Below are 21,448 nucleotides of genomic sequence, written 5' to 3' on the forward strand. Positions count from 1 at the left end.
ACTTGCATGCAGTGCTGGTTGACCCATAACTGTTGAGGTCCAGTATGTGTGCTGTATGATTTTGACTTGCTGTACTTTGACTTTTGTACTTATGTTCTATACCTCATAGATATTTGAGAGGATGTTAAAGTATGATAAAGTCTACGAACGGAATAAGCAGCGCATCAGACTGAGAGATGTTGGCTATTCGGGACTTGTCATGCTGCTGAATGAAGTCATTGTTACTGTCCCTCTGGTCAAGAATCTCTTGCACCAAGTGCTAGAAGCAGGTAAGTTTAGTTTAGTTAAGAGATACAGCACGGGAACAGGCCCTTCGGCCCACTGAGTCCGCACCAACCAGCGATCCCTGCACATTAACACCATCCTACACACACAAGGGACAATTTTACATTTATACCAAGCCAATTAACCTACAAACCTGTACGTCTTTGGAGTGTGGGAGGATACCGAAGATCCCAGAGAAAACCCACGCAGGTCACGGGGAGAACATAAAAACTCCGTACAGACAAGCACCTGTAGTCAGACTCGAACCTGGGTCTCTGGCACTGTAAGGCAGCAACTCCACAGCTGTGCTACCGTGCCTGACTGATGAAGGTCAGCATGCCAAAAGTTTTTTTTACCACCCAATCTATCTGTGATGCCACCCTTCAGGGATCTATCTTGTACCCCTAGATTCCTCTGCTGCGACTAAAGAAGATTCCGAAGAATAAGATATACATGGATTTAGAGAGATGGGGACTGATTAGGCATAGTCAGCATAGTTTTGTATATGGGAGAACGTGTTGCATGAAATTGAATTTTTTGAAAAAGTAACTATAGGCTATCGTCTATATGCACTTCATTAAGGTCTTTAATAAGGTTCCACATGGTAGACTGTACTGAAAGTAAAAACGCATGTGATCCATAGAGAGCTAGCTAGAGAAGCATGTGATCCATAGAGAGCTGGATACAGAATTGGCGTCATGATGGGAAGCTGAGAGTGATGGTGGAAGGTTTTTTTCAGACTGGAGGCCTGTGACTATTGCTGTGCCTCAGGTTATCAGTGCTGGGCCCATAGCTATTTGTCATCTATGTGAACAATTAGTCTGAGAATGTACAATTGGTAAGTTTGCAGATGACACAAAAATAGGTGGTTATCAACAATTTCATCAGGAATTTGATTAGCTGGACAAGTGGGGGTGAGGAATGGATAATGGAGTTTAATGCAGATAAGTGTGAGGTATTGCATTTTGGGAAGCCAGACCAAGGCAAGACCTTCGTGGTGAATGTAGGCTCTGGGGAGTGTTGTAGAGCAGAGGAATGTAGGGGTACAAAATAGATCTCTGAAGGGTGGCATCACAGATAGATTGGGTGGTAAAAAAAGCATGCTGACTTTCATCAGTCAGGGAATTTAGTATAGAAGTTGGGAGCCATTGTTACAGCTGTACAAGACACTGGAGAGGCTGCACTTGGAATATTGTGCAGTTTTGGTCGCCTCGCTATGGAAAAATGCCATTAAGCTGGAAAGGGCACAGAAGATTTAGTAGGATGTGTCTGCTTCGGTTTATTATTGTCATGTGTACCAAGAATTAGTGAAAAGTTTTTGTTTGCTTGCTATCCAATCAAATCAGATAATATTATACATGAATGCAATCATGTTGCCAGGACCCAAAGGCCTGAGCTATAGGGAGGGATTGGGCAGGCTCAGACTTTATCCTTGGAGTACAGGAGCTTGAGGGATGATCTTGTGGAGCTGTATAAACCTTGAGGGGAATAGATAGGATGCTTGTGCACACTTTTTCCCAGGATAGGGGAACCGAGAACAAGAGGGCATAGTTTAAGGTGAGAGGGACATGGTGGGCCGAACGGCCCGTTTCTGTTCCATACAACTTACTGACTCCAAGATAATGCTCTTGCGGATTGTAATGCCAACTCTTGATCTGATAAATGAAGTTGTAACTTTGAGTATTTTCCCAGTGAGCATCCATAATTTTCTAATAACCATGGGTTGCATGTACCTGCTCCAAACAGTCAGTAAATGTGGGTATGAATCATTAATGCATTGGGTTTCCATGTTCTTTAGTGCTTCATACATTACTGATCACAGTACCTTCACACCCAGTGAAATGTATGCATTTCTATTCACGCAATCAGATTTTTATTTGTTATCTTTCCTTTTGGACGCATTTCTATTAATGCAATCAGATCTGTATTCTTTATCTTCTCTTCTGGAAATAGTAGTCTTGATAATGAGGGTCAGCGCCTTATCTGGTTTCTTGATTTCACACCTATATAGAAACATAAAAACATCGAAAATAGGTGCAGGAGTAGGCCATTCGGCCCTTCGAGCCTGCGCCGCCATTCAATGTGATCATGGCTGATCATCCAGCTCAGTAACCTGTACCTGCCTTCTCTCCATACCCCCTGATCCCTTTGTAACCCAGGACTGCCATAGTTGGTGAGAAACTGGTCAAATCTTTAAGGCATTTTCATGATTTATTTCTTTATCTTCTGAGAAACATGTTCTTCTATAACCAAATATTTATAAATAAATGTTACATTTAGATAATGACTTTTTTTTCTCATTGGAGACAAAATAAAAACTAATGCAATACAATAGTGTGTTATATTTTCTTGTTTCACCTCGTATAGATTCTGTGGTGAATTATAAGGACTTGATGGCTGTGGTTCATCTAGTACATAAAGCAAGAATTAACGTGAGACTTGCTGTTTGCAGAAAGGTCAGTCTTCCTACTTGGTTGTACATCAGATTTCTTTTGAATTCAATTAAAAATAACCACTTCATATGGTCATGTGATAAGCCTGATTTGTCTCTCCCTCCTAACTCTCTTGCCTTCTCCCCATAACCCCTGACACCTGTACTAATCAAGAATCTATCTATCTCTGTATTAAAAATATCTATTGACTTGGCCTCTACAGCCTTCTGTGGCAAAGAATTCCACAGATTTACCACCTTTCCATCACTGAATGGAGAAAAAAAGTAAGAACTTGCATTTATTTCACATAATAGCAGGAGAGAGTCAGTCCGGCTCAGTTGATATTTTAATGAAATCATTCCCTTTGGACATTCCATCCTCATTTCAAAATAATGCATCCTACATTCTATATGCATAGACTTGTGTGTTAACAAATTGTGTTTCCCGGAAATTGAATTGCATTATATTTGGATAAGCCAAGTAACTGATACTGTGCATTAATGAGACAACTTAAAAGGAACAAAGCTGAAGGAGTGTGTAGGAAAGAACTGCAGATGCTGGTTTAAATCGAAGGTAGATACAAAATGTTGGAGTAACTCAGCGGGTGGGACAGGCAGCATCTCTGGAGAGAAGGAATGGGTGACGTTTTGGGTCGAGACCCTTCTTCAGACTGAACTCACCCATTCCTTCTCTCCTGAGATGCTGCATGTCCCGCTGAGTTATTCCAGCATTTTGTGTCTAAAGCTGAAAGAGTAGTATGTACTGGGAAAAAAAGTGCTGGAGTAATTCAGCGGGCTAGGCAGCATCTCTGAAGGACCAGGATAGGCACAATTTCAGGTTGAGATCCTTCAGACTGATTGTAGTGAGGGGGAAGTAAGTTGGAAAAGCTGGTGGGACAAAGCTTGGCTAGTGATAGGTGGATACATGTGAGGAGAGTTTGGTTGGCAGATAGTTGGACAAAGGCTAGAGATGATTCGATAAAAAAGGGGATAATGAAGGAGATAAGAGGAATGGAATGTGAAGTCGGAGGAAGGGATATAGGTACAAGGGAACGGGAGGGGGAGAAATGGGTGTGCTCCCGTGTGGGGCACAGGGAATAGAGGGAGGGATATGTAGGATAGTGTGGTGTTACCTAAAATTGGAGAATTGTGTTCATACCCGTTGGGTTGTAAGCTATGAGGTGCTGTTCCTCCAGTCTGTATGTACTGAAAGTTGATGCCAAAAGGACTGAAAATGGTTTCTGTCAATGTAAGAATTCTTGAAGTTCCAAACTGATGAAGGTTAGATATGTAGTAACCTTTTATCTATCACAAAGGAGAGAAAGAAAGAAAATACAACTTTAATTTCAGCATCCTGATCTCAATAGACAATGGGAGTGACAAAACTACTCTTATCTCCAGACCTTGTCACCTCTACAACAGCTACAAACACAACTCGCCTTATTCTGCTATCTACCTCAGCATTGGTCACTAATATGATCAGAATTGAATTGTTAGCAGTAAAAATCCAAACAACATTATAGTATGCAAGGATTTATTCATATTTTTACCAGTGCTCATTCTTGACATGTTTAGGATGTATTTTAAAGTGTTAATTAAGTTATTGATGTTTAATTGATGGCTTTGTTTATAATTGATTGGGTAAATAGTGTACTTAATGATTGAGAGAGAAAATAAGTAGAAATTATATAATATCAAGATGGAGACATGAGGGAGGGACAGCAGATGCTAAAATTGAGCAAAAATACAAACTACTGGAAGAACTCTGAGTTAACTGGCCCACTAAGTTCCTCCAGCATTTTGTTTCTTATAATATTAAACTATTTCTCCAGAAGTAGCTGTGAATAACCATTGCCCTAATCGTAACATTTTTAATCAGTGAATGTTGTGTATTCTTTCTTTTCTCCCCTCGTTGCTTTAGATTTATCGTCACTTGCAGTCCCGGCAGGATGCAGCCCAGCAGATAGCAAAGCAGATCAGTTGGCAAGAAACCTTTGTGAGGTTATTTTTGAAGGAGAATTCAGAGAGCAAGGATATTGCAGGTGTGGAATGTATGAACAACAACAGTTTGGACTTTGGTAAACAAGCAGATCCACAGCATGAGATGAGACATGGAGTAGAGCCGTGGAAGAGCACTAATGAAGAACCACATACGCGGGACTATAATTTGCCAGATGGTGATACAACGGACAATGCCTCCTTCACTAAGTTCTTTGATAACCAAAGTTTTGATGAAATGTTTGAAAGATATACTGACTCAAGTCACTCATCTGAGAGACTTTTAGATGGCAGGGCCTCGCATGAGAGCACTTTCACAGAAAGCTTGGTGGAGAATCAGGACGAGTCTGGAAACTGGCTCCCGAAGGGGCGAAGTCTAACATTAGACTTGTCGAGCACAGCTTCCTTTGAAATGGGTGACTATGAAAGCCAAACACCAGGTAGCGTTGCCAGTACCCCATCACCACTGGAAATGCCCAAACACTTCTCTGATGCACAGTTTGATAAGGAATCTAGCAACACTGATGAGTCTAATTACATGGATGATGCTTCGGTCTATGAAGTCTTTGGAAATGTAGAGGTAATTTGTTAAATGATTTGTGTCTCATCTTAGACAGTTCTGTTTTAAAAAATGACCTTTGTAATTAATCATATGGCATCTATGTTTTAGTGTGTTAATCATTGACTAGGAGTTGTGACATGTGTTTCATTTGATTGTTTTGTTTGAGAATGTCTCTTAAAGCGAGTTGCAGGTAAAATACAACTTTGGTTTTGATGTCTCGACCAGTTATAAGTTGCCTGAAGTATGTCTATTTATCAAACTTTTAGGAACTAACTTCAGCAACAAAAAAGATTTGATTGACTCTGAAGTTGTTATTGTGTAACAGTTTATTCAAATGTAACATTGAATGAATATAGCACTGCTGGATTCTAGCTTTACAATGCCTATGTATTGAAATGTACACCGACCCAGTAGAGCAGAATAGGAGCTCAAATAACACCAGACCTTCTGATTTGGCACCATGCAGGCTTCCAGAGTCGACAATTTCAGATAACCAGTAATAATTTCAGACTGTCTTCTATTTCACCACCAGATCTAATCCTTTACCATATTTTACATTGTTTTATGATTCCTACTGTCATTTATTCTCTCCTGACTTCTTCTTTATCACAGACCTCCTTGCCTTCCTCTCAATCCTCCTCCCTTTCATTATTTTATCTTTAACGTTATCCAATTCAGTTCAAAGATTAATTTACCCAAAATGTTATGTGCATTTCTATCCATGAGGGCCTGAGTAATTCCAGCATTTTTGATTTTATTGAAAGGCATTTGGACATTGAAAGACATGGATGGGAAAGTAGTAGAGTTACAGGCAGGCAAATGGAGTTAGCATGGACAGGTATCACGGTCGGCGGGGATGAGTTGAACAAAAGAGCCCCTTCATTGTAAAGCTCTGTGACTCTTTATGTGTACAGCAGTGCATTATTTTACTTTTGCGAAATGCTGAATACACTGGGTGTGGCTTCAAGTTTTGTAATACATCTTGTGCTGAAAGAGTTGACAAACAATTGCTCTTACAAAACTTAAATTGTTTCTCTCAGAGATGTGAAGAAGAACTAAGTCGGATTTTGACAGACATTCTCCTTTGTATCATGTGGCATGGCCTGGAAGGATCGGATGATGCTGCCTGGATCGAACGAGGACAAGTTTTCTCAGCATTCACGAAGATCGGAACTGCAAATGAACTCCTTTGCCCCTCTGATGAAATTAAACTCAAGTTAGTAGAAAACAGAACAGTGAAATATTTTTATACATGGATTTGTTTTTTGGGGATGGAGACATCATTTTTTTTTTCCTGATGAGCATTACAGAACATGCATTTGGAATTTTAACTCCAGCAATACTTGTGGAATATTCTGAGATTAATGATTTGTTTGATAGCAATAACTGATTATTAAATAAAATAAGTGGTAATCTTGCAATCAAGGCCGGATTATGGCTCTGCAGTTTGCTATGGGTAATTCACTTTTCAATCTATAACTCCAAAGGTGCTTAATCACTTTGCATCACTAAACCTAAACCATACTGTGTATTTGTAATGCTTTAAGGTTGTGAGGACCCAGGAATCCTCTCCAAAGGAGAGAGCTTGTTAAGAATGAAATTTGAGGTCTGTGTCGTTTTCTGGCATCAGAGGGTGAGAGAGATGGAAAGTAACATCAGCAAATTTGCAGATGACACAAAAGCTGGGTGGCAGTGTGAACTGTGAGGAGGATGCTATGAGGATGCAGGGTGACTTGGCCAAGTTGGATGAGTGGGCAGATGCCTGGCAGATGCAGTTTAATGTGGATAAATGTAAGGCTAACCACTTTGGTGGCAAGAACAGGAAGGCAGATTATTATCTGAATGGTGTCAAGTTAGGAAAAGGGGAAGTACAACGAGATCTGGATGTCCTTGTTCATCAGTCACTGAAAGCAAGCATGCAGGTACAGCAGGCAGTGAAGAAAGCTAATGGCATGTTGGCCATCATAACAAAAGGAGTTGAGTATAGGAGCAAAGAGGTCCTGCTGCAGTTGTACAGGGCCCTAGTGAGACCACACCTGGAGTATTGTGTGCAGTTTTAGTCTCCAAATATGTGGAAATAAATTCTTGCTATTGAGGGAGTGCATCGTAGGTTCACGAGGTTAATTCTCAGGATGGTGGGACTGTCACATGTTGAAAGAATGGAGTGACTGGGCTTGTATACACTGGAATTTAGAAGGATGAGAGCGGATCTTATTGAAACATAAGATTAATAAGGGATTGGACACGCTAGAGGCAGGAAACACGTTCCCGATGTTGGGGAAGTCCAGAACTAGCGGCCACAGTTCAAGAATAAGGGGTAGGCCATTTAGAAAGGAGATGAGGAAGAACTTTTTCACCCAGAGAGTTGTGAATCTGTGGAATTCTCTGCCACAGAAGGCAATGGAGGCTAATTCTCTGGATGCTTTGAAGAGAGAGTTAGATAGAGTTCTTAAAGATAGCGAAGTCAAGGGATATGGGAGAAGGCAGGAACAGGGTACTGATTGTGGATGATCAGCCATGATCACAGTGAATGGTGGTGCAGGCACGAAGGGCTGAATGGCCTACTCCTGCACCTATTGTCTATTACAGGGGTTCCCAACCATTTTCGTCCCGTTTACCCCTGGCAACTTTTTGAAAGTAAATTTACCCCCACCCTGTTTTGTTCAGTAATTTGAGTTTACACTTCTACCACAATAAAGCAACCAACAAAGGGGAAATTTTGAAATACTGTTTTTAACATTGTTATTTTAAGTTAAAATAACAATAATGGTGGGTGAAACTTACCCCCTGGGGGTAAATTTACCCCAGGGTTGGGAATCCTTGGTCTATTGTCTATACGTTGGCTTAGAGAAATAAATATTTGTAGATGGAGTTTGCAGGGATGAAGCACAGGTTTGGAACTGAATGATGGTAATGGGTAATAACAAGGAATCGCAGATGTTGGTTTACCAAAGACATACACAAAATGTGTAAACTCAGCAGGTTAACTGAGTTACCCCAGGATTTTTTTGTCTTTCGATGGTAGGGGATGATGTACGCGACCAAAATATTGGTTTATTATTGTCATGTGTATCGATATACAATGAAAAGCTTTGGCTGATATCCAGGCAAGAATGGAGACATGGGAGTATGTAGGAGAGATTCTGGGGAAGTGTTTTTTAGAGATTTATCTGGGGACAATATAAGTACTTTAGAGCATTCTTTACAGTATTTCTGACAGGCTTTAGAAGGGAGCAATTCACATTGGGTAATGAACTGTTCAGAGCATTGTGAGATTGGGACTGCGTCAAGGTTATCTTTATGATGCGCTATATCCTTTTTCAGACTTCTTGAGACAATATTGGAATGGTCTGTAACTGACAACAGAGAGGCAACAGCGGTTGCCCTTCCAGTTCATACTGAGAATGCATTGAGATTACTGCATATCGTTCAGGACTTCCTCCAGGCTGAAGGGCTGGTCAATCCTGCACTGTGGACCGACAAGGTACTTGATTATGCCTGTTTTCGTAATTCGCTGTTTTTAGCGGCACAAGAGACTGCAGATGCTGAAATCTGTAGGGTAAAAAGGAAAGCAACTGGAGGAACTCAGCATGTCAAGCAGCATCTTTGGTGAGAAAAGAACAGTCAACATTTAGGGAAAAGACCCTTCATCTAGTCTGAGAGAGGAAAGAAGTAGCTGTATAATAAGTTGGGGGAAGAGGTAGGTCAAGAGCTAGCAGCAACCAGTTGGTGGATACAGGTAAGGAGGGGTTGATTGGCAGAAAGGTCAGATGGAGGGGTTGCTTGGCTGGAAGGTCAGATAGAAGGGTTGCTTGGCTGGAAGGTCAGATGGAGGGGTTGCTTGGCTGGAAGGTTAGATGGAGGGGTATGGTGGAGATAGAGATAGCAAAAGTGGAGATAGGCTGGGAGTTGATAGGTAGAGAACAAATGACAAACTAGAAGAACAGCACCTCTTATTCCGCTTGTGCGGTTCACGATCCAATGGCATAAACATTGAATTCTCAAATTTCAGGTATCCCACAACCTCTCTGTCCTTTTCTCCTCCATTCCACCCCTTTTCCCACCTTTCCCATGCCCTTTCATCCCATTTCAGTTTCTCTCCTAACCTACTCGCCTCCCTTTAGATGCCATGTCCTCCCCTCCTACAGCCTACACTACCTCTGTTCCCATCTACCAAACCCCCCTGTTTAATTATCCTCCCTTTCCTTTCAGATTCCAACATCTGCAACCTTTTGTGCTCCATGTACCTTCTCCCAGACTCTGATGCTATCTCCACTCTTCCCTCCCTCACCTGACTACTTATCTGCCAATCAGCCCCTCATGACCTGGCCAAGAGCTTGCTAGCTCTTGTCCCATGCCATACACCTCGTTATTATAGCTACTGTCGCTCTTCTCTTTCAGTTTAGATGAAGGGTCTTGACCGGAAACATCAACTGTTCATTTCCCGCCACAGATGCTGCCAGGCCTACTGAGTTCCTCCAACTTTTTTTGTTGTTACTTAGTCTTTATTACTTGCTTATCATACTTTCCTTTCAATTTATATATCATGCAGAATTCTTCATTCAATTGAAAAATATTTTGCTACGCCTCTCATGAGTGGAAATAATATGATCCTGACTTGTTTTCTTCCCTACTAAAGAGAAATGAACAAATGGCTGACATTGAGATTATAAATGCAGTTTTGTATCCTGTCACTCTGCAAGCCAACATATTGTTTGTATTAGAATGTGGTGAGACAGTGAATTTGGTCAAACATCAAAATGGAAACAAAAAATGCTATACCTAATACCTCCTGTACATAAACATAACTGCAAGGCAAACACAGGAGAATATTGTTGAGTGAGAAGAACGTAGAAAAGTTTGAGAGATTATTTCTACATAAAATAGATGAAGACCATTTAGCCGCTCAAGCTTTTCCAACACCCGCAGTGATTTGTAGCTGAGATTTGATTTTGCTCCTTATATTCGAGGTAGGAATCTATCCATTGAACTTTAAGTTAACTAAAACATTTTGAATATAAACGTAAAATTAAAGTTTCATGTGTAACAACTCCCAGATTCCCTTGAATACTAAAATTTAAAGTTTTTCACCATCTCAGCTGCTTGCCTCTACTGCATGTCAAAATCAATGGTCTAACATTTATGGCATAACTCCATTCCTGCCTGCTTGTTTATTCTATTAGTATCCATATGAAAACCACTTGGTTTTCTCCTTGATCTTTCATTCAGCTTTGCATCATCAGTAAATAGAGATCCGTAAATACAAATAGCTGAGTCTGGGGGGTGGGCACTGATTCCTGTCGCACTCCATGAGTAACAAACAGTCTGCCTTCCCAAAAGTTAGCAATTCATTCTTTATATCTGTTTAACCCATTATCATGCGAACATGATACCCAGTGAAATATTTTGTTTAACAACTTTTCAAGTGGTACCTTAGTAAATACATTTTGAAACTTCAGATGCTCCACGTTTCCACTTAACCAACCCAGCTAGTTACATCCTCAAAAAATTTATATTTATTGAGTATCATTTTGCTTCCAGGAAAACATTTTATGGAGGAAACTTTGTAGAATGATTTCTGACTACATTTTGGAAGACCAAGCTATATTATTCTCAGGATTAAATAGGCCCAGATCTTTTCTATTATCCAACAATCGTAACATGGCACTCATTCAATAGTCTTAGTGATTAACAAGCTTAATACAGTTCCTCCATTCATCATGCAACACCTAGCGATTTCATTCTTTTTATATAGGTTTTGGAGGAGATGGTGACACTGATGGATAACTTGAGGATGTGGTATTCATCTGGATCAGAGCGGATGCAATTATCCCAGCTTGGAGTACGGCTTCTTCTTGGTTTTATTGGTCAAGATAATATACAGGTACTACTCTCAGAAATAGTGTACAATTGCTAAATTGGTAAATCACTTTTCAATTAATAGAACAGATGAATTACACTGGTAGACACAAAATGCTGGAGTAACTCAGCGACACAGGCAGCATCTGTGGAGAGAAGGATCCTTCTGTCCCGCTGAGTTACTCCAGCATTTTGTGTCTACCTTCGATTTAAACCAGCATCTGCAGTTCTTTCCTACACAGATGCATTACACTACTAGTTTGAATAATGGATCTAGTCCCATTGCAAAGACATGAAAACGAAATCTAGGATTATATCCGAGTGCAATAATATTGTACCGTGAACGATGATGTCTTTTCGTTCAACCAAAGCTCTGGATTTCCCATTAATTGGATGCAAACTAACCAATGCTGGTAGTTATGGAGGAAACATTGCATGAGTGTTACCTGCATTATTTTCTAAACAAATGCCACTGGATAAAATTAGGTAATATGGTCATTATTAAAATTCCCATCTGAGGGGTATTTTGTGCAGTTTGGCTGCCATCTTTACATCACAATAATTGACGACAATTTATAAGCATCGTTTGCTTTGAAATGTTCCAATGAAAGATGTTGGATGAATGCAAGTGTTTCTTCCTAAAATGTAGCAGCTTTTATCGTTATCTATAGAAAGTGCAACACTGGATTGAACTCAAGCACCTTTAAGCTGGATACAAAGTTAAATTATTTGTACCTTTCCTTCATTATTTTAAATTAATTTCCATTGGTTGGTTTATATACTATAGTCAGTGTAAGTAAATAAAACTAAGCATGCAAACTACGCATGATGTTTTGTGTTGGATAATTATTCTGAGGAATTGCCTTTTTTGTTAAAAAATCAGGTGTGTGCCATGGCTGCAGCAAAACTCAACACTATACTGCAGACTAAAGATATAGTCAACCGAGATGAAGCTTGTTTCCTCTTGGGGAAGTTGGCGCTAACCCTGACCAAGTCCATAAGAGAGAAGACGGAAATCTACTCCTTCCTGATCCCAATCATACGAACTTTGGTCTCCAAAATTTATGAGCTACTATATATGAATTTGCACTTGCCAGCATTGCCGCAAAGCAATGGAAGTCCTTCTTTCTTTGAGGATTTCCAGGAGTACTGTGGTTCCAGTGAATGGCGTGTTTACATTGACAAATATGTATGTATTATTGTTTTTATTCAATTAGTTATTCTTTGTTAACTAGTCAATGCTCTACCAGAATGTCTTTATGGGAAGACAAATCCTGAATGAGGTATATGTCATAAATGCTTGTGACTATGTCCTTACTTCCAGATCATTCCCTCGATGAAGCATTATGAGGTTGAAACGTTCAGCAAAGGACATGAACGCATGGCTATCTTCTGGAAGGAGTGTTATGAAACCATGATGATGAAATTACATAAGCGAGATCGGGAGAAAGGAGAAAGCAAGCTCAAATTCCAAGTGAGTGGGTGTTAGGTACAAATCGTCAGCAACATAAAATTCTTTGGAATGTTCCTTTTGATTTTGAAAAGAAAGCTGAAGCCTGGAATCTCGCAATCTTTGTCCTTGAAACCACATATAACGCTGAGGTTTAGCAGAGCAGAATTTAACTGCGTTCAAAGGGCAGTGTGTCTCCTGCCCATTGCTGCCGCCCCAATTTAAGACCAGTGGCCACTTTGGACCATAATTCCCCAGTCAGCAATCAGAGTCCTTTGATACCTGCAATCGCCAGCAATGACACAATTCAAAATGGTTCCTCCGTGAACTTGCCCCTCCCTATGTTTGTGCACTCCGAGCGCTCCAAACCTATGGAACTCTACTTTCCTCCCATTTTGGTCTCTTTCCCATCTCTAGATTCCTTCATCGTTATTAACCATACTTTCAATTACCTAAGCTTTAGAATTTTTTCTCTAAACATGTAGGCCTCTCTCTGTAAGAATCTAAACAGCTATCCTATGTGGCTTGGAATCAAATGTTTTTAATGATAGTAGCATGATGTACATTTTAATATGTTAAAGATGCTGCATAAATGTAAGTTTACTTTGTGCATGATTGATTGCTGAGCCAAGTGTGAAATCTCTTGTCATGGTGTCTGTCACATCTGCTCCTGGATGACAGAGAGGTCATGGAAGCAAGATATCAATAGCTGTAGAACTCAAACCTTGCACTTTCTATGAGAGCTAGAATTAAACTGTAATCCTGTAGCAAATGTGCTAGTCCAGTATAATGCCATGTCCAACAGGTAAGGCACATTCTGTGGAGGGAATGGACAGACAAGGTTTTGGGTCTGGATTCTTCTTTTATTGAAAAAGGGCCCCGAAATGTCATATGTTCATTCCCCCCACAGATGCTGCCTGACCCAGTGAGTTTTTCCAGAACTTTGATTTTGCTCAAGATTCCACCAGCAATTGTAGTTTCTTGTCTCCATAAGTGTCCTCTTTAATTTATTACTAAAATGCACTTCCTGTTCATTGTTTATCAAGATATTTAGAACATCGTGTCCATGCTTGCAGCACACTGATACATTGACTGGGTTTGGTAACCAGAAGAAACAGCTTTAAGATTATTGGAAAAATTAACAACCGTAGCAATGAGCAGAAATTTATCCAAAATATTGAGTTTAGGTGATGTGGAAGATAGGATGGAAATGGGCCCTTCAGCCCAACTTGTCCATGTTACCCAAATACCAATGTAAGCTAGTTCCATTTGCCTGTGTTCCTCTAAATCTTTCCTATCCATTTACTTGTCCAACTGGCTTTTAAATATTGTTCTTGTATCTGTCCCAACTATTTCCTGTCTGCTTGTTCCATTTATGTGCCAACCTCTGAGGGAAACAATTGCCCTTTGGGCTCCTGTTAAATCTTTCCCCTTTCACCTGAAACCTCTAGTTTTTTATTCCCCTACCTTGGGAAAGGACTCAGTGCATTCACCCGATATATGCCCTTCAAGATTTTATATACCTGTACAAGATCATCCCTCAGTCTCCTACACAATTAAGTCCTAGCCTGCCCAATCTCTTCCTCTAACTCAGTGCCTTAAATCCTGACAACATTAAGGACAGGTAGTGTGTCTAAGATGTTGTGATTTTCAAAAGAGAAATAAATATTTGAAAAGCAAACACAAGGTGGTAGGGATAGAGCAGGAAAATGGAGCGGGTCTGATTATTAGTTGGAATGAATGACACTTAACCCTGTTACATGATTTCCATTATTGTACCTAAATAATCTGAAATTGTCTGTTATTGAATTGGAACATGCACAGACTTACGAAGGATCAACAAAAATCTTCTCTTCTGTAGTATGCGTACACATTTATGAGTAACATGATAAAATTAGATGAAGGTGACCATTCAGCTTTTTTATTCTTTGGCTCATTTAAACAACAATTCACCAACCCTTCCCAGACCATGTCACAGCTTAAAATAATTTGTTTCTAGACCTTCTATGAAATTACTCACTGCTTATAAATATTGGTGAAGAATTTCCCATATTGTAACTGTTTGCTTTGTCTTGGTGCCAGGAGTTTTTTGTTGAACCATTCACCCGCAAAGCCAGGCAGGAGAACCTGCGTTACAACAGTATGTTGAAGCAACTCAACAGCCAGCACATTGCAACGCTGAGACAGTGGAAGGCAGCTCAGCATTATCTAACCTGTGAACGAGGACCATGGGCTGAAAAGTATGGAACGTAACAGATTCTGACGTCACAATGATCTGTTGCATGCATCAGTATCCTAATATTCTTTCATGGACTTCTGGCCTGGGATTAGCACTTTATGCTTCCTTTAATGGGACATGATAGAGGTCACCTAAATTTCCAATCCCTGCTTAGCAAAGGCATGCTGCAGAGGGCAAGCCTGTAGATGCGGTATGGAGCTGCAAGATCCCTTTGGCCGCACTCAAGGACAGAGAGTAGGCCATGATCTTGTTGCTGTTTAAGGCACTTTTGTTTTGTATACATTGGTGGCTACATTCCTGCATTTCAACAGTGATTGCGATTTGGGGAAATACTTATAAAAAGCATAGATTCTTCTGAAGTTGTGGAGGGTACAATATAAATGCCATTCTTTGTTTAACCTTCCTTCAATGCCCTTTTCCATTTTTACTAAATTTGCTGTTTTTCTCTCTCCCCCCCTCCTGATCCTCATGTTAACTGGCATCCGGAATGTTTCCACCTGAACATCAATATATCTGTCATTGGATTGTCATCTGTGATTTTGTCAACTAACGGGTCATTTTCTGTAGAACAGTGACTGAATCCCAACCATTCAGTCAAAAACACTGCTTGAATTCTATCCCACACAATCCTAGTCATATCAGCCCATCTGTTGGTTCTTTTGGAATCGATTCTTTGGATGTTTAAATCCCATTACAGCTTGTCACGATTCACCCCATCTTCCCTATTTCAACCATCTGTTTTTCCCTACCATTGACAATTGTGCTTCTGCAAATGCAGGAGCTCTTCAGATTGCAGAAGACCTGATTTATAGATATAGATTTATAGATTTTACGCAAAATCTGCCAAAAGTCTGACCAAATCACATGCAGAGCAGCAATGTGATATGGGCAGCTATAGAAAACGGATATTTCTGACTGAAAAAAATTGGTTTCTGGACTGTTCTCAGGAATGGAATCCTTATGTAACTTGGGGACTGCTTCTCTCTTCCTCTCCTTCAATACTTTGAATTTCGAACTGTGACAAAGCTAGTGTTAGTTTCTTCTCTTACTCAGTGCCTTTTTTTTGTTGATCAAAAGTTTGAGATGTTTTATAATCTAAATGCACCATGTTGTAGGATTTCAGTGTTGGGTATTCTGTTGGTCAAACGTTTGATTTTTAATGGAGTGTTTGCTTTCCCCCCCCCCTCTCTTGATAAGAAAACCTGAGTCCATGTGCTGGAAGTTGTCCAGTGTAGAAAACTATTCCCGTATGAGGCTGAAGCTGGTTCAGAACTACAACTTTGACCCCCATACCGATGCAAGTGCACTACGTGACAATCTTGGTGAGTGTCAGTTGAATGTTAATGTTCAGATAATATTAATTAATTGACCAATTAGATCTTTGAAAGATGATCCCATGCATGGATTCAAACTCGCTACAAAAGACAATTCTGATATAGAGGTCTGAAGTCTCAGTCTGAAGAAGGGTCTCGACCTGAAACCTCGCCTATTCCTTCTATCGAGAGATGCCTGTTCTGCTGAGTTACTCCAGCATTTTGTGTCTACTGGTACAGAGGTGATGATATGACAGTCCCTGATAATTCTGTGCAAATCTATAATATTTTTGGTTTGAAAAAGTATGTGGACTTTGGATTACATTAGTGATTCTGCTATTTCTCATTATTCATTGATGGGTGACTTGGGCACAGGGGCATATCGGAAAATAGCGCCTATGGCAATCACTGAAATTGCGCCCCTGTCCAAACATCTGACACAGACCAGGTTTGGGGGTTTAATTTAGAGATACTGGGTGGAAACAGGCCCTTTCGGCCCACTGGGTCCGCGCCGAACAGTGATCCCCGCATATTAACACTATCCTATACCCACTAGGGACAATTTTTACATTTACCAAGCCAATTAACCTACATACCTGTACATTTTTGGAGTGTGGGAGGAAACTGAAGATCTCGGAGAAAACCGACGCAGGTCACGGGGAGAATGTACAAACTCCATGCTGACAGCGCCCGTAGTCGGGATTGGACCCGGGTCTCCGGCGATGCATTCGCTGTAAGGCAGCAACTCTACTGCTGTGCCCACAGGTCCAACAGGTGCTAATGGTCTACCGCCGATTTTCTGGCAACCGATGATCCCGCCCCCCCCCCCCCCCCTTTAATCTGGACAGAGAGAGGACTTGAAATCTTCCCCAGGAAGTTGTCCTCCTCCCCCCCCCCCCCCCCCCCCCCCCAAAGATGTGCCCAGGCTGGGTGAGGCGGCCGATCTCGACATCGGGACTTCCGTGCCAATTGACGGGTCGAATTTCCTCCCTGCGACTGGGGCTCTGGAACTCCAGCCCGGCCGGAGCCGGCAGATCTGTCTCCTTAGCCGACTTCCAAGGCCGGCTTTGCAGGCAAGTATCTCGGCCCCATAAGACCGTGACCTCGGTTGGTCCGACAAAACAGCAAGGCTGTGGAACCAAGGGTGCCGGAAAATCAGTGGTGGATTTGTATTGCAACAACAACCAAGATTAGATGTGATCTGCTAGCCTTTGAGAAGTCTATATGTATATAACTGGAGTGGAACAAAAACTCCAGTTATAAAGCACCATTTAATATTTCACTATGACTTGTGTAAAGGGTTAATGATATCACAGATCAGTTGGACTAAAGCACTCATTATCAGCAACGTGACGGTGGAGCTACTGCCTTACAATCCTGACTACTGGCGCTATCTGTACGGAGTTTGTACATTCTCCCCGTAACCTGCATGGGTTTTTCCGGGTGCTCCGGTTTCCTCCCACACTCCAAAGGCATACAGGTTTCTAGGTTAATTGGCTTGCTATAAAATGTAAAATTGACCCTTGTGTCACTGGCGCCCAGGGCGCGTGCCATACCCTAGATGCGCCATTGCTTGGGCAGGACATAAAATGGCATGTGCAAAAAATGTTTGCCTCTTTAAAGCCAATGCCTTGCTGCCATTCTGCAATAGGGCCTTGTTCACCTGAGCTAAAAAATGCTGCCATTCTGCAATAGGGCCTTGTTCACCTGAGCTAAATATGAGGCCCACTGCAAATTGGAGGAACAGCATCTCATATTTTGCTTGGGCAGCTTACACCCCAGCGGTATGAACATTGATTTCTCTAACTTCAGATAGTTCCTCTGTCCCTCTCTTTCCCCTCCCCTTCCCAGTTCTCCCACTGTCTTCCTGTCTCCAACTACATCCTATCTTTGTCCCGCCCCCTCCCCTGACATCAGTCTGAAGAAAGTTCTCGACCCGAAACATCACCCATTTCTTCTCTCCTGAGATGCTGCCTGACCCGCTGAGTTACTCCAGCATTTTGTGATACCTTCGATGAGCTAAAAAACTTGTTGCTCAGAGATGGAACATCAGCCTCTGACTCAATGACCCAGCTGCTGAAATCCTCATCCATGCCTTGCTTGGTTGTTCCAAAGGCTATTTTTTCATTATTTGGTTTTCATAAGCAGTAATGGAAAATAAATAAAAATACAGATGTGCTGTATCAGAAGTGCTGGAAGAACTAAGCCAGGCAGGCAGCATCTGTGAAAAAAACCAGTTGAAGACTCTTTAAAGAGACTGAGCAGTAAAGATGATAAGGGAGAGCAATGGGTGGAGGAAAAAAGAATGTCTATAATGGGCTGAAACGATGTAGCCATTGAATGATCAATTAAGCTCTTTTGTCTGTATAATATTGAGCTGTTACAGAAATTAATATCAGTCATACGACCTAATCCACAGTGCTGCTGTTAGAAATCTGTAACAGTGGCATAACAGGCTTGGGAAGACTGAGGCAAACTGTAACACGGGAATGTCTTTTGACACAGCTGTTATATGAAGTCATATGGTCCTGATCATAGCAACAATGACTTTGTTAATTGAATCTTTAAATTAATTTACTTCTGTTAAAAAATTACCGTTGGTAATGTTAAATGCTCATCAATTATATGGATATAATTTGTTCAATATGTTCAGGAAGTCCTGATAATACAGGACAGCATGGATTTTTACCTTTTTGCTGCACTCTGTCAACTGTAAACATCAGTCTTTCCTTCCCAACGTCCCCTTTCCTGTGAGCTAAATGATGCATAGATGAATAGATGAAATGATGAATAGATGCAGGGTCATAGTTCATCTATTATGGACTGTTAAATGGTACTATTGAGTAAAAAATCATATTAGATTAGTAGAAACAAGGAACTGCAGATGCTGGTTCACAAAAAAAGTCACGATATGCTGGAGTAACTCAGCAGTTCAGGCAGCATCCATGGGGGACAATGATAGGTGACTTTTTGGGCCCTGCTTCAGATTGATTGTGGGGGGGGGGGGGAGAGAGGGGTGTGGAGAAAGCTAGAAAGGAGGGGCAGGACAAAGTGCAGCTGAACACAGGTGAGGAGTTTTTGCTAGGCAGGTAGTTGGACAAGGGTCAGAGATTAAAAAAATAGACATCAAACAAAAGAATTGAAGTTGCAATTGTGTTTGAAGCCAGAGAAGGTATGTCGGGGGAAGGATGAAATAGGTGCGAGTCAGATGGGGCACAGGGAAGGGGGAAGAGGTTGATTTTAACTCCCATTCCCATAATGAGCTTTCAGCATTTGGTATTTCAAATGTACCTTACAACCCAATGGTATGAACATTGAATTCGCCAGCTTTCTTCCCTCACCTCCCCTAATCAGTCTGAAAAAGGGTCCGACCTAAATAGCACCTGTTCTTGTTCTCCAGAGATGCTGCCTGACCTGCTGAGTTACTCCTACACTGTCTTTTTTTAATCGTATTAAGCAAAGCACTTGGAGAGCATTTGTAGGCCTTGATGAGAAGATGGTATGAGAAATGAGGGTCACAAGTGCTGTGAAAAGACTTGAGGATCTGGGATTGATCTATTAATCTGAAAGTTAGGATGGAATCTACAATATGCTCGAAGTAATGAGGAGCTCTGACAAGAACAGAGAGGGCCAAGTTCTTAGTTCTGGCAGGAAGATTAGGTAATCAGAGGTCACTGTTAAAATAATTGGAAATAGAACCGGGGAAAGGTGCTCAGCAGAGGATTTTGATCTGGAATACACTATCTGAGATGGTGATGGAGGTACATTCAATAAACTAACCTATTTTTGAATAGGAGAAATTTGAAGAACAATGAGGAAAGAATAGGGGAGAAATGATTTGAAAGAATTTAGATTGTTGGCTGAATCTCTTTTTATAACCAAATGCATTTATGATGTCATGTAATGTCTTATTGAATGGGAAGGGATTTGCCATATAGACAATATAGACAATAGGTGCAGGAGGAGGCCATTCGGCCCTTCGAGCCAGCACCGCCATTCAATGTGATCATGGCTGATCATTCTCAATCAGTACCCCGTTCCTGCCTTCTCCTCATACCCCCTGACTCCGCTATCCTTAAGAGCCCTATCTAGCTCTCTCTTGAATGCATTCAGAGAATTGGCCTCCACTGCCTTCTGAGGCAGAGAATTCCACAGATTCACAACTCTGACTGAAAAAGGTTTTTCCTCATCTCAGTTCTAAATGGCCTACCTCTTATTCTTAAACTGTGGCCCCTTGTTCTGGACTCCCCGAACATTGGGAACATGTTTCCTGCCTCTAACGTGTCCAACCCCTTAATAATCCTATACGTTTTTTCCTACACAGAAGGAATCTGAGTGTTGTAGGCTGAGCCAACTTTTCATTGCTCATCCTTAATTACCTTGAGAAAGTGATGATGAACTTTCTTCTTGAACCTTTGCAATTCTTGAGATATGGGCACACTCCATTGCTATGAGGGAGAGTGTTCTGGGATTTTGACCCTCTGGCTGCTAAGGAATATATTTCCAAGTCAGCATGGTGTGTGATTTGAAAGGCAACTTCCAGGTGCTGGTGTACCTGTGCTTTTTCTGCACTTGTCCTCCTAGCTGATAGTTGTGGTAAATATAATTGGTGTTTATCTTTCACTATATTCATTGTATCCTCAATCCAATACATTCTTTTGCAATGCGTTAGTATCCTGAATGGCTATAGACATTTCTTACACTGGATGTTCACCAATTTCGGGCAGACCCCCTACGTTCATCACTGAGCTAACAATCTACAGTAGCAGTTGATGCTTGTCTCATTGTGCTTCACTGGGTACAGCATGTAGCCGCCAGCTTTATGGTTCCTTATATTCACAAAATGCTGGAGTAACTCAGCAGGTCAGGCAGCATCTCGGGAGAGAAGGAATGGGTGACGTTTCGGGTCGAGACCCTTCTTCAGACTGATGTCAGGGGGGCGGGACAAAGGAAGGATATAGGTGGAGACAGGAAGATAGAGGGAGATCTGGGAAGGAGGAGGGGAAGGGAGGGACAGAGGAGCTATCTAAAGTTGGAGAAGTCTACGTGTCCCATTTGCTCTATGACCACATCTTGACCCAGCGTCGACTTCTCCAACTTTAGATAGCTCCTCTGTCCCTCCCTTCCCCTCCTCCTTCCCAGATCTCCCTCTATCTTCCTGTCTCCACCTATATCCTTCCTTTGTCCCGCCCCCCTGACATCAGTCTGAAGAAGGGTCTCGACCCGAAACGTCACCCATTCCTTCTCTCCCGAGATGCTGCCCGACCTGCTGAGTTACTCCAGCATTTTGTGAATAAATCGATTTGTACCAGCATCTGCAGTTATTTTCTTA

General features: G+C 41.4%; 1 protein-coding gene across 3 annotated transcripts in view; it reads left to right on the plus strand.

The window, feature by feature from the left end:
- The window catches only part of nbeal1 (neurobeachin-like 1), a 184,914-nt gene that overhangs the window by 116,667 nt on the left and 46,799 nt on the right, over positions 1–21,448 (plus strand). For all 3 annotated transcript variants that reach the window (XM_078403600.1, XM_078403601.1, XM_078403602.1), the window contains 10 exons: positions 110–269; positions 2,632–2,720; positions 4,617–5,273; positions 6,296–6,471; positions 8,580–8,739; positions 11,011–11,139; positions 11,998–12,303; positions 12,439–12,588; positions 14,647–14,804; positions 16,001–16,125. In XM_078403600.1, coding sequence (XP_078259726.1) covers positions 110–269; positions 2,632–2,720; positions 4,617–5,273; positions 6,296–6,471; positions 8,580–8,739; positions 11,011–11,139; positions 11,998–12,303; positions 12,439–12,588; positions 14,647–14,804; positions 16,001–16,125 — 2,110 coding nt within the window. The remainder of the gene's footprint in view (positions 1–109; positions 270–2,631; positions 2,721–4,616; positions 5,274–6,295; positions 6,472–8,579; positions 8,740–11,010; positions 11,140–11,997; positions 12,304–12,438; positions 12,589–14,646; positions 14,805–16,000; positions 16,126–21,448) is intronic.

This window comes from Rhinoraja longicauda, chromosome 8 (genome assembly GCF_053455715.1).
Source record: "Rhinoraja longicauda isolate Sanriku21f chromosome 8, sRhiLon1.1, whole genome shotgun sequence".
Taxonomy (NCBI): domain Eukaryota; kingdom Metazoa; phylum Chordata; class Chondrichthyes; order Rajiformes; family Arhynchobatidae; genus Rhinoraja; species Rhinoraja longicauda.